The 20,378-nt window shown below is 38.2% G+C and overlaps 1 protein-coding gene across 2 annotated transcripts in view; it reads right to left on the bottom strand.

Annotated features, from left to right (window-relative positions):
- The window catches only part of INTU (inturned planar cell polarity protein), a 71,781-nt gene extending 55,206 nt beyond the window's left edge, over nt 1-16,575 (bottom strand). For both annotated transcript variants that reach the window (XM_036922952.2, XM_036922953.2), the window contains exons 1-2: nt 16,348-16,575; nt 4,819-5,357 (exon numbers count right to left, since the gene is read on the bottom strand). In XM_036922952.2, coding sequence (XP_036778847.2) covers nt 4,819-5,357; nt 16,348-16,493 — 685 coding nt within the window. In that variant the 5' untranslated portion in view covers nt 16,494-16,575. The remainder of the gene's footprint in view (nt 1-4,818; nt 5,358-16,347) is intronic.
- Nucleotides 16,576-20,378: the final 3,803 nt, after the last annotated feature.

Here is a 20,378-nt window from a genome sequence, read left to right as displayed (position 1 = left end):
AGTTGGGAGAAGTTTGAGTCTAGAGGTTTAAGTCCAATCCTCATGGATAACTTTGAGGCATTCAAAGTGTGGAAGTCACTGCAGATGTGGCAGAAGTAGCAAGAGAACTAGAATTAGAAGTGGAGCCTGAAGATGTGACTGAATTGCTACAATCTCATGAAAAAACTTGAATGGATGAGGAGCTGCTTATTTATGGATGAAAAAAGAAAGTAGTTTCTTAACATGGAATGTTCATCTGGTGAAGCTGTGAAGATTGTTGAAATGACAACAAAAGATTTAGACTATTACATCGACTTAGTTGGCAAAGCAGTGGCGGGTTTCAAGAGGACTAACTACAATTTTGGAAGTTCAACTGTGGGTATAATGCTATCAAACAGCATCACATGCTACAGGGAAATTGTTCATGAGAGGAGGAGTCAGTCAATGTAGCAAACTTCATTGTTGTCTTATTTCAAGAAATTGCCACCACTACCCCAACCTTCAGCAAACAGCACCCTGATCAGTCAGCAGCCTTCAACATTAAGGCAAGACCCTCCACCAGAAAAAAGACCACAACTGGCTGAACACTGAGATGATAGATAGCATTTTTAGCAGAAGACTATTTTTTAATTAATGTATTTACAATGGTTTTTTAGACATAATGCTCTTGCACACTTAACAGACTACAGTATAGTATAAATATATTTTCTATGCACTGTAAAACCAAAAAATTCATTTGACTCACTGCATTGTGATAATCACTTCATTGTGGTGGTCTGGAACTGAACCTGCAATGTATCTGAGGTATGCCCATAACCCTTCTGCTACTCATCTCTAGATGGAAGCATCTGTACCAGATGCTTTCTAGAAAGGCCTAAAATTTTTTAAATTCTATCTTTCCAACAAAACTCACTTCTTCAGTTTCTTTTCTTTACTACTAGGTCAAGTACCACAGGTAAAAATGTGGGAAAGAAGTGATCTGGGAGAGGACAAACACAGCAGAATTATTTTCATTAAGAATATGGAAATGTTACAAGTACCACAGAGGTTGAAAAAAAAGGTATACCAAATAAAAACCTGCAAATATTAGAGAGTAAAACTATATACTAGGTATTCAAAAAAAAATCAAATCTATCTTTTTTAAAAAGCATTGCAAATACTTTAACTGGAAATAACCAAATGTCTATTAACAGCACAGTGGGAAAATAAATAGTATATATTCATAAATGAAATAGTACATAGTGACAACATGGATACTTCTCAAAGACTGTAAGCTAAAGAAAATAGACACAAGAGAATACATACCATATACTTCCATTTATATGAAGTTCAAGACAAGGCAATTTAAAAAAAAGAGAGAAGAGGCAAAATCAACCGTTGACAGAAATTCTGACTTTTAGATTACCTTTGGTAGGGGGTGTGGACTGGGAGGAGGCACCAGAGTTTTCTGGGCACTGGACAGGTTCTATATTGACCTGGGTGGTAGTTACATAGGTATACACATACGTCCCAATTCATTGAATATGCACTTCAGATTTGTGCGTGTTATGAATGTGATGCCTCAGTTAAGATTTTTTTAAATAAAAAAAACTTGAAGAAATTTAAGAGAAACTTAGCACAAGTGTGTCATACAAATCTATTTAGTGATCATAAGTGAGAATATGCGAAGTTACACAAAAAGAGCTTGAAATAAAAACTTTGCTGTATACTTCAGCAGAAACAGTCCACAGGGGTATGTGTGCCTAGGACATTAATATGTGATTTCTCTAACCTTATCCTTTCCAATCCTTAAAAAAACACCTTGTTAAAAATGACAAAAAATGGGTAATTCAGAAGAAAAAAAAAAACCTACCGAGGTGACAGAGTTTCTGGGATGTAAGTAGAATGAAAATTTGCTTGGGTCTGGGGCTGGGGGCTGGGTACGGGTAGTCAACGAGCAAGCAGCTGATTGTCAAACTTAAAGAAAAACTCAGAAACAGAAATATAAGAAATAACGATGCAAGTTGTTGGAGCAGGAACAGCAAAAATGGTACCAAAAAAGGCAGCAAAACCTCCACAATCCCAGCAAAGAAAAGTCAGAACAGAATGGAGTTTTGCTGTTTTGTAAGGAATGTCAACTCTTTGTGCTGGCCAAGGCACTTGAGTCAAAGGAGGGTTGTTCTCCAACTAGACAGTGGCAAAAATAACCCAAGCAAAGCATACTACCAGGACAAAGTTTTCATGATCCTCCTGCCCATGCACTTACCTCACAGGTTAGGTTAGCCACAGACTTAAGTGTGAAATGTAACTGGGAAAGAAACAAGTAAGGAACTTAATCCTTGAAGGATTAGCAAACTCACCATGATATTATGATGGTCTATTCTTTATTCCCAAGGTACAGGTTTTTAAAAAATAGAACATAATCATTCAATAAAAAATCTTGGAAAGGAGAGAAAATAATCACCCATAATGTCCTCAACACTAACTCAACATTAGCATTTGGCTGTATTTATATTTACTTATAATTGTTTTTCTTGCACATGTTCTTTTTGCATCATTTATGTATTTAATATACGTAATATGTTTTTTTTTGAGGGCTTATTATGAACCAAGCATTTTTCTATGCACCAAGGATGAAACCTAACAATTCTTTCAAAACATTTTTACTTGAAATCATGAGCCTCACTTTTCTAACTTTCTATTGCTATTTAATACACATGTAGAAAAATGCAAAGATTATAGAAGTACAATACAATGAGTAATCAAAAAGTGAACATATACATGTAACCACGCTGAGGGAAAAAAGTAGACTACCTGCTTGTCATGTATTTTAAATTATTTTAAAGATAAATAGTAGGAATACTCAGAAGTCTCTTCCTCTCCATATTCATTCTTTTTCTTCCCACATAAATGGTGAAAAAAAAAAAAAGGCCTAAAGGTTGAGTAGCATTCCTAGAAGGTTCGGCAGACTGGAGTGAGGATCAGGAGGGGGGAAACATGGAATAGGAGGCACACTGGCCATAACCACCTCTCCACTAGGTTTCAAGAGAAAGGGGTAAAAAGAACTTCAGAGATTTGTCTATAAAGCACTCTAATTAGGCATTCCGAGCAGAGGCCCCAGGCAAGCATAAAGAGAGTGCTTTGGCTGGAGTTTCCCATCATGTGGGATCCTAAAACGATGGCAGTTAGCAACAACCAGGCAGGATTTCCTAAGCAGGAATTCTGGTCTCTTTTGTCAGAACTGAAAAAATAAACCTTAGAGATATTTTAGTCCAATTCCATCTTTTACAAAAAACAAAGTCAAGGACCTGAGCGAATGTAAGTATGCATTAGCTTCTGTTCCAGCTACCTATTTCAGTATAGCGAATCACCTGGTAAACTTAGGAGCTAAAATGCCCATTCATTATTTCTCTTGGTCCTGGGGTTGACTGGACTTAGCTGACGTTCTCACTAAGGGTTCCTCATGTGGTTGCAGCCAGATGGTGTTCGGGGCTAGAGTTATCTGGCAGGATTCTTCACTCAGGCCTGATGCGGCAGGGCAGCTGGGGCTAACAGCCAGAACACTACTCATGGCCTCCTCATGTGGCCTCGCCTTCCTCACAGAACGGCGACTGGGTTCTACAGCACAAAGCAGAAACTGCATTACCATTTATGATCCCACCTCTGAAGTCACACAGTGCTACTTAAGCTGTAGTCACAGACCCACCCAGACTGGGCAGCGGGGAGGGTGGTGGGTTGGCAGTGAGGAAGGACACAAAGACTACAACTCTCCAGGGGAGGAGTATCAACATTACATTGTAAGACGAGAATGTGGAGATCTTGTTCCAACCATTTGGAACACATATTCTGCACAGATGCTCTTCCTGTATGATTGATCCCTCCCTGTAAACCCCTATTAGAGTACTTACCACACTGTGACACTGTCTGCCTATTTCTGACTCATCTCTTCCACTACAGTATGAGCTCCTTAAAGAAAATTGGATCATTAGAGTACTCTTTGCATTCCTTCACTTAATAGATGCTCAAAATTTTTTGTTGAATCAATGAACAAATGAAATTTAGATTTAAAGTAAGAAATATTTTTAAATGTTTATATAGTATCTATAAAAGTTCCTTTATCTAAATTTCTTAGGCTGAGTCAACTTAAAAAACTGTCAACTTTAGGAATTGTTAATAACTTTTAGGTTACATTAATAATATATTCTCACATTTGACTAATTTATCATTAAGTAATAAAGTTGCTAGTACCTAAAGTATTATATCCAAACGCTTAAAATGTGTTAGCACCACAAAATGCTTATTTTAATATATATTCCGAGTAGCTTTTGGGTTTATTTTTTTCCCCTCTCAAAATTGAAGGGCTATTTTGACAAGTAACCTTAAAAGGAAATTTATATCTAACACCACTACTGCTAAATATGCCAAATGAAAGTTTAAAACCACTCCAAGAACTTAGTGCACTCAACTGCAAGCATGCAATTTAAAAGTATTTTTATTCATAAATTATATGTTTTTGTATCTTGTTATTTGGATATAGGTCATTCAAACCTAAATTATCACTGTACAGCTCATTTTCTTTTCCTTGTCAGCAAATATAACCAAGATGAAATAAAATTCAAAACTCAAAAATTATTTAAGCTATTCCCTGGCTTAAATAAGGCACACACATATTCAATGTACTCAAGTACTTACTGTAAGAACACATCTGGTAGTACACCATTTTTAACAACCTTACAGTCCTAAATATCATCAGTCCTTAATCTGCTGAGACTCTGCATATAACTCTGTTTTGATCACATCTCTCACAAAGCATCATTCATCACATCTCTGCACAGATTGATGTCCACCAGCAACACTTACCAATTAATATCTGACCGCTCTTCATAGCAGATCCTCCTGGCAGCAGGCCATGGACTACAAGCCTCTCTCCACTGCCCTGTTTTCCAGTTCTTCTCCAGCTCCACTTGCTCTGATGAATAATCCCAACCAGTACTTCTAGGAGCTTGAGCTGCTCTTTGGCTTTGGTGACAGTTAGCTTTTTGGGGTTTACATAAACATTTACATCTTTGTACCTCTGCTGGACAACGACTCCTGTTTTCTGATTGGACTGATGCTTTAGAATGGACACTGGTCCATTGTCATTGCTATATTTTTTATTATAGCGCTTGGGTAAAAGTCTTTTACTTTTTAAAATTTTGGTAAACCGTTTGAGTTTGGGTTCATACTTTTTTCCTTCTTTGTAATCATCCTCTTCAATAATAATCTCATTTTCACTGAACCTGACATGATTCACAGTAGGTGTCTCAGGAAGGAGGCTTTCTTCTTCAGCCTCACTCAACTCCAAATAAAATAATTCTCCATTTTTCTGCACATTGTCCAGCCACTCAGGCTCAAGGTCACTATGAAAACAAGAAAAGATAATCTGAATAGCAGCCAAACATAAGAAAAACAGTTATGTCTTTCTGTCGGGTGAGGGAAGGGGCTGGACTGCAGGGAGGTTGGGGGGTGTAGAAGTTACTTGATTTTTTCAAGGTCTCCTTACTATTTCTAATTTATTGTGAGCATCAATATTATTTCCTGAGATGCTTTCTGTAGAGCCTTCAAGAATTGGGGTTGGGGGAGAGGGAACTGAAAAGGTATAGTGATAGAAAAGAAAACAAATAAAAAAGGAGATGGCCTCCTTCTAGAATCTATGGTGATTTTTTTTTTACATTTAGCTCCTGAGTAGTTGTTGTTCACCTGAGACATTTCACTGGACATTAATTTACCTTAGTAGTTGGCTGTGCAAATACATCCACATTTGGAAATTGTACATGAAAATATTCTATTTGCATAGAAATTATTCATCATAGCTGTCACGTTAAATGGAAGATAAGGCTATCAGCATTAATAGGCTTTTCAAAAAAGAAACATTCCTTTGCCAGGAACTAAATCTTTGCTGAAAACAAGTATAATCACAGCTAATAATGATCACTTCGATAGCTTCTAATTTCTGTAAGACTCCTTTTTAGGAATAATTGCAGTAGGAAAAGTAAACCACATATTATATAATTCATCATGTGGCTGTAAAAAGAAACCTTTTAACTGAGAAGTAGAGCACTGAAGAAAACAAAAGTATTGCTATTAAAATGATTGAAATAGCGTTAAAAATAAAATACTCATCTTAAGATAACCTAACCACAAATACCCTGTTTAATGTTACAGACAGTTTATCTTTCAAATTGCTGTTCTTTAAAGCAAACTGGTTACAGTGGAAAAACATATGAAGACAGTCTTTTCAGAAACATGAGCTATAATATCCTGGCATAAAAGGATATAATTTGTGTTCTAATCATTCAATCAGATAGAAGACATGTCTATTTTCTGCAGTATTTATTAGCAACTCTGGTTCTTTTAACTAAAAAGTCAAAAGTCTTTTTCTAAATACTGTGAAAATTAATCCAAAAAATGCATAATTCTAGTACTCAGCTTTGAAACGAATCACTGACCTCATCTGTAATTCACAGTGAGAAAAAAAAAAGAGGCAGTAAATATCAAAATGAATTTGGCATTTGCTGGTTCCCAATGTGTGGCATCATCTTAGGCACTAAGCACCACTTACCTCAGGTTACTAATCATGTACCAGTTGTTTCAACCTCCTATCTGGTTGGTACCCACAGAAATCAGTACTTAATAATGTACAGTTCTATTCTGAAGAGTCTAAATAACTGTATTACCACCATAAAAAGGTTAGATAACTATGTATCATAATTTTAAACTGCACAATTAAATATCATTATTATATAAAATTACTTACAAAGACATATCAGTTTAAACAATGAATGAAAATGTATATGCTTTATAACCTCACCCTTTAAATCTGGTTATGTTATTTCTATTAGAGATATGTGATTCCAAAGAAATATTTCTCCCCCTCTGCTAAAGATGAAGATGGTTCATCTTAATCTCTAAGATTTGAATGTGAAACCACTTTTTGGTTATGGCTTAAAGATCCATGCAGGTAGGAGGAAGCAAAGGGGATGACATTCAATTGTGGAGCAATAAACAGTGCCAGGCACTGTGGTAGGTTCTAGAATTACAAGGATTAAAACATCAGTTCTTTCCCTTGTCTAGTGGGTATAGCCACTAGTAGAATAAGTGGCTGGGGAGAAGGACCTGGAGAGCTGGAGGGGTTCTGAAAAGAAGTAACAGCATAAGCAAAGGCCTTGTGGGACAGTCCCCATTTCCTACGTGGACAAGTAAAGCTGGTCTGCAGCTGCCAGAGTGTAACTCATGAGGTGAGGAATGAGGAGGCAAGCCCTAATTTTGCAAGCCTGTTGGACCATGATGAGGGACTTGGATTTTATAGTGTAGGCAAGAGGGCCTTGATGAAGAGTTTTAGGCAGAGGGTTTACTTGTCAGATATCCCTGGATAAGTCTTCTTTGACACAAAAATGCAAGAAGGATTTGAAGTGAACAATACTCAAAGCAAGAGATCAGTTAGGGAGGGGTCTGTTTCAATAGTCCAGGCAAGATGATAACTAAAACAATGGCAGAGGAGATGGAAAGTAGGCAAAACATTTGAGAAATGCTTGAAAATCAACAGGACTATGAGACTAACTAGATGAGATGATGAGAGAGTGGGGAGGAATTAATGTTGACTAGATTTCTAATTGGTACCTATACTTTCATGCATTCTTTTATACATACATATGCACAGTCTCATTTTATATAAATGAGAACACAATGATGTATGTCAACTTTCCCTCCTACTTTTCACTGGCAGAAACAATGTTAAAAATCCATGTTCTTAAAATCATATAGAAACATATATAGGGTTATTCTATCATTGTCTGTTTTGAAAAAGTGGAATTATTATATATTATGCAAATATAATGTGAAATCATTTTTCAAAAATGTGTGTATATATATATATATATAATGTGAAATCATTTTTCAAAAATGTGTATATATATATATATATATATATATATATTTACCTTTATCACTTTTCAATTAACTATACAGTTTAGAAGCTAACGGTTGCATTAATAGTCTGTACCAGAGATGTAGCACATTTAATCATTCACCTACTGATAAGCTTTGTGTTTAAGTTTTTGTTTGGCCTCTATTATGCACAATGACGCAGTAACCATCCTTACAGGTATGGGTATACATAGGTCTTTACCCAAAGATATACCAGTTCACAGTTCTATCAGCAATGAATAAGATCCATTTTCTTAACCTCTAGATTTAAAAATTGATTCATTTTAGGAAGAAATTTTAAAAAAAGAGGAAGAAATTAAAAGGAGAAAGAGAAACAGGAATAAAGAGGTGAGACTGTGAAAGAAGCCACCATGTATAGTGAAAAGAAAATTGAGCAAGAAGTCACAAAGATCTGGGTTCAAATTTTATTCTATTGAGATTTTTAGCTTTTTAAGCTTTAGTTTCTCTTATTGTAGAAAACAGATTATAGCTCCCTCTTAGGACTGTTATCAACAGCAAATAACAAAGTGTGTAGCATGATTAAGTGCCAAATAAATGTCAGTTCTCTTCTCTTGCCCAGTGAAGTCAAAATTGTTGGGAAACTTACACCTTTACCAGATAAAGGACTTGTACTGCACTTTTCTAACCACTGGAAATAAATGAGGATGTCTCCCTGACCTCTATTTGCTAGGTTCTAGACTAAGTGCTGGTGACATAAGAAGCAAAACTAGTTGCTGCCCTTAAGTCCCCCACAGTTCAGTATTCCCAGAAGATCCTTTACTCCTACTCCAGATGATTAATTCCTATTTAGATAAGCATCAAGAACATAACTGATGTGTTAGAAAGTTTAACAGAGTCGTAAAGACTGTACTCTCAAACTAATTCTATTGGAAAGGGTGAATTAAAATTAGTTAACAAAACAGAAAGCCCAAACTTTCATTGCAACTATTCATTAATAACAAAAATTAAAGAGATCAACATAATATGTAAATATTCCCCACTCCAGGAGACAGAGCTTAATCTTTCCTCCCATTTGAATGTGGACTGGATTTACCAACATGCTTCCAAAAAACAGAGTATGGAAAGTGAAAAACAGTAACTTCACAGGGAAGAAACCTGTCAGACATTCCTTAACCAAGTGATCTAGGTTATGAAAATTGTCACAGACCAGAGGAGACTAATGAAACTTGATAACTAGATGCAATATGATATCCTGAACTGGATCCTGGAAGAAAAAGGACAAAAGCAGAGGAATGGCAAAATCTGAATAAAGTCTGGAGTTCAGTGAGTAGTACTATAACAGTGTTAATTTTTTAATTTTGGCAAATGTACCACAGTTGTGTAAGATATTAACATCGGGAAAACTGGGTGAAGGATGTACAGGAACTCTGTACTATCTTTGCAACTTTTCTGTACATCTAAATTTATTCCAAAAGAAAAGATTTATTTTTAAATAATTAAATCTAGCAGTTTTAATTCAGATTTTTTAAATACAGTGGGTCACACTAGTCAGTATTAATGTACATATTTTATAATTTCTTTCTGAGATCCTGTGGTACAACCTGCACAGCTGTCATTGTGTAAATGTCTTTCAATAAGATTCTTATTTTCTTTACTCTACTTTGCCTTAAACAGAAATAATTATAATAGTATTATTAATATAGTAAAAAATAGTATTATTATATAGTAAAAATAATATTAATAGTCTGCTTGCAAAGTTTGAGGACACTTCAACAGATGTTCAAGGCCCTTACTGGTGTGGTAAATATGAGCAGAGTTCTTCCCAAGGAAAGACTTGCTAATTTGCAAATAAGCAAGTTCCCTTACATAACTGTAACATAATTAAAGAAAATGAACTTTAGATAAAGCTGGTAAGTTTCTCATTTCCTGATGAATTTAAGAAGTCTATGTTGATACTAAACTCGTTTTCTCCTATATTATCATATCTGTCACATCTTTATTTGCATTAATGTTAGCAGTTTCCATCAGTATTGCAATTTCCTTGACCACGGCAAGCAAAAAAAAGCAGCCTTTACTGGTTCATTTCCTTAAGGACAACAGACTTTTGCTACTACTCCAAACCCATTATATTACATTATCTTTTCCTTTTTAGAGGCAAAGCAGAATGTGCTTTACCAAAGTGGCTAACACACATTTACATGTTGCTAATAGGTACAGACGGACAATTCTAGGGACAGAAAAAAAAAATCACCCACAATAAAAACACCATGACACCATGACAAATTAACATGGATTCTATTTATGCTTGCTCAGTACTGGCCTACACAATGCTTTTCTGTGTTCTGTCTACCAGCAATATCTAATTTTCATCCCCAAAGTCTTTTGACTGTTTTCTAAAAGAAAACTTTGATTTTTAGGGTTAAAACCTATGCTAGATATTACAGCAGCTTGAGGGGTAGGGAACCTAGGTGGGGTGATGTTCTTTTTAGGCTAGTCAGTTACCACTGAGACAAATGGAAAGCATGTCAGAGACAAGGAAGGGATGGGCTGGTGAACTACTAACCATATACTCACTGCATAAAATAAATTTCTGCATCAGGAACCCAACCCCATTGGAACTGTGCTAATATAGACCTCATTCCCAGGACTCCATTTCCTACCTTCAACTCCTTCAGCTAAATGGGTTATGTCCACATATCACTAAGTCAGAGATATGATCTAACTCTGGCAGATTAGAAATCACAGACCAACAAAACTTTGAGATTGGATTTTACTGTACTTTTAAAGATGTCAGATGGACAGAGAGCTCATGACCTAGCTGAAATGCAAATACCAAAAGTAAGGAATAAAAATTGCTATGGAGGGTAGAGTTTGGAGAAATTAAGTCTAAGAGGGATCAAAAAAGGTTCTAGGCGAGGTGGCACTTAGGTGGCACATTAAAAAATCCTGACAATTAGAGACAGGAAGAAAAGTTGTTTCAAACAGAACAAAGTAAATAAAACTATAGGTGTGAAAGGACATGGTAGGTATGAGAATGGGTGCATATTTCTGTATACTAACGTTATGCCTGAATGTTTTGTGTGCCTCCAAAATTTGTATGTTGAAACCCTACCACCCAATGTGATGACATTAAGATGGGGCCTTTGGGAAGTAATTAGGACTAGATGAGGTCATGACAGCGGAGCCCTCACAGATGGGATTACTGACCTCATAAGAATCACAAGAAAGTTGCCTCTTCTTTCTGTTCTCTGCCATGTGAGGATACAGTGAAAGGTCAACAGTCTGCAAGCTAGATGTGGGTCCTCCCCAGAACCCACCATGCTGGTACCCCGACCTTGGACTTCCAGCTTCCAGAACTGTGAGAAATAAATTTGTGTTGTTTATAAGCCACTCAGACTATGCTATTTTTAAAACAGCAGCCAGAGCTAATACAAGTAGGAAAATAGGTGTTTAGAAGAGGGAGATCATCAAAGATGAGATCAGAGTGGCTAGGGACAGATCTAAAAGAGCTTTAAAAATTACTCAAAGGAATCTGGAATCTATTTGGGAGGTCACTAAGCTTTTGTACATCAGAAAAATGATTTAGTAGACTTCATTTTCTTAGAGCAGTTTATGTTTAAAGCAAAATTGAGCAGAAGGTATAAAAGAATTTTCCATAAACTCCCTGACCCACATCACATGCAAGATGCCTCCACTGTTAACATCTCCCAGCAGAGTGACACATTTGTTAGAACTGATGAACCTATATTCACACATCACAATTACCAAAAATCCACAGTTTACATTAGAGTTCATTCTTAGTGTATATCCCATGGGTTCAGATAAATGTATGACATATATTCATCATTGTGGTATCAGACAAAGTATTCTCACCACCCTAACACAATTATCCAAATAGTCTAGATTTTAAGAAACAAGTCAGAATAGATGGGGTTCCATAAAAGTTTCTCAATACCAGAAAGATGGTTTTCATGTTAAACAAAAGGGTGTCTCTTTCCTATGTCATCTACACAAAGATTTCATTTCTAAAGAGGAAGTGGAAGCTCTAAGTTAGATACTAGAGGTAGAAATGCTTGCATATTCAGACTTTAGTCTTCTCTTTAACCATAGTGTCCCTTAGAATACATAGTACCCTCCACCCTGAAGGATGAAGAAAGCTGTGAAACTTCCAACAAAGATGAGGAAATCTGTTATAAGAGACATCTTTTAAAAGAGTAAGTTATAACAAGAATTCCCCTAATTGTGAATCCCTCAAGCCCATGAAAACGTGATGAAATTAAAATGTTAACTTTCAGGCAAGCAAAATAAACTTGTAAAAAGGCTTTTGAATTCCTCTTAGAGAATCTATTACTGTATACCTACTATTGAATCATCACATTGTACACCTTAAACATATACAATTTTTGTCAATTATTCTTTAATAAAGCTGGGTGGGGGTGATGAGGAAACTCAGCTTTAGCTAATCCTTCTCCAATTCAAATACATGTCACTTCCAACATCAATTCCCCCTTGGTCTTCTTATCAATCAATCCCTTATCAACTGTTCACAATTTTCCTGTTCCTAGTATTTAAGCAAACCTCTCAGTCAACAAAATTCAGAGCTGAGTGAGAATTCTTATTCTCATTTTAACATGTGAAAACTGATGATCAAAGAAGTATGTGACACATCTAAGGTGACATGGTTAGTAGCAGGGATGAACAGAACAAGGTTGCTTGACCTCTACTCTTAATCTAGTACTTGTTATACTGCACCAGCATGCCTCTGATAATAATCTATTGAAAAAATTCTTTTGACATTGCAAACGTGCTATTGATACTATTAGAATTAGTCTCATTTTCAAAAGTCTTAGTTACTTCAGGCAACCTTGTAAAGAAATTCCATTCTAATTGAGGTGGTTGAATTCTTTGAACAATCATCAGTGATCAAGTCTGACATATTAGTTGTTGTTTCTTAATCTCAGCCTTATCTTCCTGATCACAGGGATGACCCAGTGAAGCAAGGGGATATTTGCTTCATTTTAGTTAGCTTCACTGGTAATATGCCTGCTGTTTAATTCTATTTTTGATCCAAACTGCCACATTATATCTTTCTATATCAGGTTCTGTAACAGAAAATGACTAAGAACTGTGTTTAGGAAAGCAAACTGGCTGCTGCATGAACAAAAGACTGGAAATAGCAGAAATCAGAGGTACTCAGATTAGTTAGAAGGCCACTCCACTGGTAAATGGAGGAAGCAAGCCCTTTAACTACAGCACTACCTGTGAGAAGGGAGAGGAGAAGAAGGATGGTTGGATATCAGAAAAGGAAGTCAACAGGACTGGAGACTTACTAGATCTGAAGACATGAGTAAGGAGAGAACGATGTCAGGGAGGGAGCTAGGCATCAGCAGCGGAGAAACAAGGAAGATAATGCATACTCTTCAAACATGCTGAGGTGGTAGCAGCTGGCAAGGGTAGTGAAGGATTGCCATTTCTCACCATAAAGCCAGTTACATACGAATAGGCTTTTCAACTACATAATTTGATAAAAGAAAGATTAGATTTAAAGGAAAGAAGTCAGGGTTCAGAGGAGAGGAAAAAGGGTATTATCTTAAATTGGATATTATTATATGGTGGCAGGACTTTGAATGAAGTAATTTGATTCTTCCAGTAGGAGTCCTATGTTAAAAAGCAAAAACCGATAAATTTTGGTATTCTTACAGTGGAATCCTATTCAGAAATAAAAAGGAATGGACTATATCCAGGCAACATGAATAAACTTCAAAATAATTATACTGAGTAAAAGAAATCAGACAAAAAGGAGACTATATTGTACATGATTACTTTTTACAAAACTCTAGAAAATACAAACTCATCTATAGTGACAGAAAGCAGGTAAGTAGTTGTGAGGAGTGAGGGGGACACAAGCAGTCTTAGGGAGGTGCATAGGGAACTTTTGAATGAGATGGGTATGTTCATTATCTTGACAGATGTATACATGTCAAAACTTATCAAACTGTTTAAATATGTTCAATTTAATGTATATCAATTGCACTTCAATAAAGCTATTTTTAAAAATCTGAGAAAAACTGTAAAGGACTTATTTCCCTTCTTCTCCAGTCACTCTTATTTTCAGTGGAAGTTCCTTACTTTTTACAGCTAAATTCTTTTTTAAATTGTCCTTCTTTCTCTTCATCAATTTTCAAACTAAAAATAACAAAAAAGTTCACTTTGAAAAATAAAGAGTTAAGATATAAAACTGGTAACTCTGGCCAAAATGAAATAACCGATTAATTGGATAATTGTAAACTATGGCAAAGAAACTTGGCATTATTGCAAGTAAATGTATGATTTCCTTTATTTAAATACTGAACTAGTCAATGGTTCCCTCAACTCAGCTCATCTACCATTATCTCTAAAGATTTCCCAGGGACTTGCCAGTGCACCAGGTTAAGATGTACTACAATCATCTAAACGTATCCTCTATGTAGTAAGTCTTAAACAAACCTATTAAAGGTACATGATAGTGACAGAAAGCAGGTAAGTAGATTCCATATACTAATGTACCCAAAATGTACTAAAAAACGATAAACTTATTAATTCTGTATTGACAATCACATGCAACTCAAATGGCTTTCAGTTACAAAGCATGTATGAAACAATGATAATTTCCAGAAAGAATATGCAAATAATTAACTAGAATCTGGAAAGTTCAGGATACTATATGTAAATCAATAAGTAGCATCAATTCCTTAATAACCTTCATTTAGGCAATGAAAGACAATAGACAATTCTCATTGCCTGGCTTTGGTGAGAAACTTGTAACTGTTATTCTGTAAATACATATAAAATGTCACCCTAAAACTAAGTATAGCAGTCTATTTTGAGGTTGGTTGAGGTTTTTGGCATGTAAACCTTCTCATTGCTAGTCATTCATTTCAAGCTACCATTAATTGACTTTTCCAAAAACTTCTTAATCCATAGGTTCACATCTCTATGCTGTTGATCAAAGAGTGATCCTGTCCAAGCTGACAGGCCACCTCTTGCATTGGTAACTGCAGTTTAGGGAGGTAAAAACCCAGTACCATAAGGAAGGAACAACAGTCTGGACAACACTCATGTCCTTTCTAACATAAACGTCCTCAGACTGCTCATTTCCTAGGAAATAGGGCTAGCTCATTTATCTTCATCCCACCAAAATCAGGGTACTCCACTTGAAATCAGGGTTCCTAAAACCTACACCGACAATCCTCAGCTATGTGTCCATGGGCAAATTACAGACTCTCCTGGCCTAAAGTGTGTGATTTCTAATATGCACAGAAATCAAGAGTTTGAGTCTCACATTGTCTATGACTCCCATAGCAAGACCAAATGAGGTTTCCTGTAATCTATACTTCCTTCCATCAGCCTTGCTTGATAACCATTAATTTTGTGTTATTTTTAAATGACCACAGCAGATTACACTCTCAAATTTGTTCATTTTCAAGAATACAATCTGTCCTTATTGAGCTTCCACAGTGTATTAAGCAGTCATTAATGATGGCTTTTCCCCCAATGCACTTAATGATGATAAAAATGTTTTATATACATACAGGTGAAAATAACTGCCAAGGAGCTGTTGCTCCTAAATACGGTAAATACTTGTAACTGTTATTCTGTAAATACACATAAAATGTCACCCTAAAACTAAGTATAGCAGTCTATTTTGAGGTTTGGTTGAGGTCTTGTCATGTAAACCTTCTCATTGCTAGTCATTCATTTCAAGCTACCATTAATTGACTTTTCCAAAAACTTCTTAATCCATAGCTGAAAGAGAGAGATTCCTTCAAAAATTGAAGTAGCTTTGGGTTCGCAAATCAAAATGACTTTTTTCATTATGATGAAGGACTAAAAAGTGGAAAATAACACTTAGACATTTTGTATTTTAAAAACAAAATTGATATTAAAATAGAAAACATGAAAACCACGAGGATGTATAAAAAATATAGCAGAAACATCCCCAAAATGTTAACAGTTTTCCTTGATGGTGAGACTAAGGGTAGATTTTCTTTCATTTATTTATTCACTTTCATAACAGGAAAAAAGTCTACATATTTAAATAGTTGTCTTTAAAAAGGTGAAAGGTATTCCTCTACTAGTTAAGTCGCAAAGATCATGACACCAGAGAAGCAAGGAGACGGGCGGTAAGAACAGAGTTTTGTGAACACTTCAACATTTATACATACCCTCATATATTATAGAACCCATCACAATTAGTGGAGACCCGTCTCCTCCGAATATCATTTAGAAAACAATAGCAAAGACAGGCACTATCATTTCGGCTTACGATATCACACAAGGAAACGTGACGTAAATGAATCCCACTTATCATAGGGCCTCACTCAATCCCAACTATGCCAACATGTCCGCAATGCTCCCCAAGACCACGTGTACACTCTCCGGATTGAAGGGATGGGTTTAATTGTTCCTCTCCGAGAACCTTACTCATAATCGCTACTCGCTGAAGAGTATGAACCCGCGTCGCTAACCGGATCTTCAGAATCACAATCCTCATCACCTTCTGGTAAACAGGGATCTGCAGGGAGCTCATCTGAGCTTTGACGCGAGCCACACGAAGCAGGACACGCCATCGCCAGGACGCAGCAGTTCAAGTAGAGTAATTCAAATCCCGCAGCTACGGGTCGCCGGGGCCGCCATGTTGTCTCCGTTAAGGAAAAGTCCAAGGCCACGTGACCATCAGTCCTTAGCTGCAATTGGTAGCAGCTCCCGTTGCCAGGGAGACGGGAAGCTTCCCCATAACAATTGCAAGGAGCCCTTGAAATGAAATTTTGAGGAGGCTGTCGCAGTTCGAGGAATTCAAGTGTCTGAAACTTCACCGCTTTTGTTATCCTAAATGCACTGCACTCTTTTGGAGCAGCAAAACTTATTAGAGGGGGAGACCCGCTGGTTTTTTTGCCTTTTCATTCCAGTTTGCACTTTGCCTTGTGTTTCTTCGCCGAACAGCTGTCCAAAGGCTTAGAAGCACTCAGCCTGGGGTTCCCTGAGGAAAAGGAAGAGCTACCCTCTAACTTTACTCAGGGCCTCCCCATATGTACTGGGAATGGTCGCTTTTAAGAAACGCCTTGGTTTGCATGTTTCTTTGGTTTCTAATATTTCGAAATTGCAAACATTTTTATGGTTTTCCCAAGCAGGTATTGTAGGCTGCTTCAAATGTGCAGCAGTGTTGTAGTCAACTGCGTGTTTACTTTCTAACAAAATTTTATCATTCTATTAGGCAGAAAGACAGAAATGAGCGGGATGAAAAGCAGAAAGGGCCCCCCAAAGATGACTCAGGAAGTTGATCAAATAGAGCCAGAAAGCCAGAAATGACTCAGAGAGTTAATCCGATGAAGCCACAGGGTCCAAGAGTGACTCAGGAAATGTCCAGGGTCCCCCCAGATAAGAAACATGAGAGGCAACAGGCACAGCACAGCCCCTGTCCCCATTTCACCAGTCAGAACCAGCCTAGAGAGCTGACAGCTGTCAATCAAGGACCTCTCTGCCCTGCCAAAAACCACTTATAAAAGAAGCCTCAGAATAAACATCCACGCCTGTCTGTCTTATCTTAGGCAGGCCGGCTCTATTACTCTCTGCAGAGTGTATTAAAACTTACCTTGCCTTGTTGACTTTGTTCTCTCATCTCACTATATCTGACTTCCCTGCTACACCGAGCCGAGTCCTTTCCTTCCTAACATATTTTGGTGCCGTGCGTTGGAGAAAGCAGTGGTAAGTCACTCTTACTTTCAATTTCTGTTGGGCAGCCATTCTGGCCAAAAGTGGGCACGGATCAGCCACACTAAAATGCCACTAGGGCAGGCCGCCGCTAGAAGACTCCGTGACAGGATAAGGTGGTCGCAGATGGGGGACAGAGCATTAGGCTCCCCGCCATCTGCTGGACAACAACTGTGCAGCCAGGCACACAGTAAATCACACCTAAGTCCAACCCCTAGCAGTCTCCCAAATAGGTTTTTTTGCTGCCTGACACTATCTCCTTTCCAGTTTCCATTTGGTTGTGTCACCTTCTGGCTCCCACAAAGACCTTCTGCCAGCCTTGATTCCCACTGTCTCCAGCTCTTGGGATCACCTCAGATCACAGTGAACCCCCTTTAACCCTTCACTAGGAAGCCACAGGACTAATTCTCCATGACCCACTTGGAGACGTCTGAGGCGGGATGCGTTAAAGTCCTGGGCAGCCAGCTGTGCCAGGACCTCTAGTATAGACCCTGGGACGCTGTGCTCTCTAACCTATTCTGCAAGATTAGTCTTTCAGTCCTCTGTCCTGTTGCCAGGGATGTCCAAAACAGGAATAGATTTACAGGTCTTGGGACGCTGAGGCTTCTGGGATAGACCCTGGGACGCTAGGCTCTCTAACCCATTTGTTTCTTTCCAGATGGGCAACCAGGAATCCATTCCGGCTACCACGCCACTGGGCTGTATCCTTTCTCACTGGTCCCAGATAGCTGCAGAGACACTTAAAAGAAAAGACTAATATTCTTTTGCAGCACATCCTGGACTCAATATAACTAGGGGACCAGGAGCAGTGGCCAATTAATGGAACTCAACCCTAACACCCTCATGCAGCTTGACCTTTTCTGCTAAAAGCTGGGTAAATGGGCAGAGATCCCATATGTTCAGGCTTTCTTCTATAAAAGCCAAGAGGATCTCTGCCAGACTTGTAAGTTAAAAAGTCTTGTAAGTTTTGTAGAAGTCTTTTTAACTTGTAAGTTAAAAAGCACCCTCCCAGCCTTCTCTCTGCTCCACTGCCTGCCTGCTTTACCTCCACCCCAGTACCAGGACCACCCAAGGGCAAAGTGTCACAGCCAACCCCACAGGACCAACAAGAATGGAGTCCTGGGTACTCAAATCTGCTCCCAAAGGCACCTGCTAAAGTTCTCCCATTAGTAGAAATGGCAGGTGGAAAATCTGGCACAGTGCTAGTCCACAACCTTTTTCACTAACTGAATTAAAACAGCTTAAAGCTGATCTTGGCAGCTATACTACCAATCCAGATAACTATATTGATCAAGTCCAGCACATCCGTCTAGCTTATGACTTCACCTGGAAAGATGTCATGAAAATCCTGGGACAGACACTCTCTGACCCTGAACAAGAGAGAGTTATTAAAGAAGCCCGTAAATTTGCCAGTAGTCTTCACTTATCAGATACTAAATTTCCCACTGGGGAAAGAGCTGTCCCCTCTACAGAACCTAATTGGGATTATAATGATAGAGACGATATGTGGGGAAGAAACCACTTCCTCTTTTGCATAAAGACAGGGCTAAAGAATGCCAGGCAAATAGTTATTAACTATTCAAAAGTTGCTGCCATTAGTCAGAGACCAGAGGAAAATCCTGTTACTTTCTTAGAAAGACTGAGAGACACCCTCACTATACTAATCTAGATTTAGACACATATGAAGGACAAGTAATTCTGAGAGATAAATTCCTCTCACAGTCATCATCTGACATCAGGAGAAAATTACCAAAACAGATCCTGGCAAACTCTAATAGCAGTGCAGATGAGCTCCTGACCACAGCCAATACTGTGCTCTTTGGCCGTGATCACGAAGAAGAGGCTAGGGCTCAGGAAAAGGGAAGGAGGAAGGAGACCCGACATACTCAGCTACTAGTCCCCCTTGCGGCTCAGTCCACGTCTGGAGGCTCACCAGGTCCTGACCAGAATTCTAAGAAAGATAATAAGTGTAACATCTGTCATAAGACCGGGCATTGGGCTAAGAGCTGTCCTAATAGAGATAAGCCTCCACAATCTCTCTGCTACAAATGTAAAGAAATGGGTCACTGGCTGCCCTTTGCCCCATGGGCTGCAGGGCCCCCTGGGCCATTGGAGCCACCCATGGTCCTTGAGCTCCTTTCACAGGAATGAAGAGGCCCTAGCCTGTTGGCCCCAATCCATGACATCGACATCACTGTTCTAGAGCCTAGGGTAACCATGGGTGTGGCAGGTAGGACAATTTTCTTTTTAGTTGACACCGGGGCCTCCTACTCTGTTCTCAATTTCTATTCCAGACCCCTATCCTCTTGAACTTGTGTAGTATTTGGAGTGACAGGGACCCCTTACAGAAATGAGCGGGATGAAAAAGCAGAAAGGGCCCCCCAAAGATGACTCAGGAAGTTGATCAAATAGAGCCAGAAAGCCAGAAATGACTCAGAGAGTTAATCCGATGAAGCCACAGGGTCCAAGAGTGCCTCAGGAAATGTCCAGGGTCCCCCCAGATAAGAAACATGAGAGGCAACAGGCACAGCACAGCCCCTGTCCCCATTTCACCAGTCAGAACCAGCCTAGAGAGCTGACAGCTGTCAATCAAGGACCTCTCTGCCCTGCCAAAAACCACTTATAAAAGAAGCCTCAGAATAAACATCCACGCCTGTCTGTCTTATCTTAGGCAGCCCACTATGTTTAATACACTATGTTTAATACACTCTCTGCAGAGTGTATTAAAACTTACCTTGCCTTGT

This window comes from Manis pentadactyla, chromosome 5 (genome assembly GCF_030020395.1).
Source record: "Manis pentadactyla isolate mManPen7 chromosome 5, mManPen7.hap1, whole genome shotgun sequence".
Lineage (NCBI taxonomy): Eukaryota > Metazoa > Chordata > Mammalia > Pholidota > Manidae > Manis > Manis pentadactyla.
The sequence above is the reverse complement of the archived record's forward strand: the minus strand, read 5'-3'. Positions and strand labels throughout refer to the sequence as shown.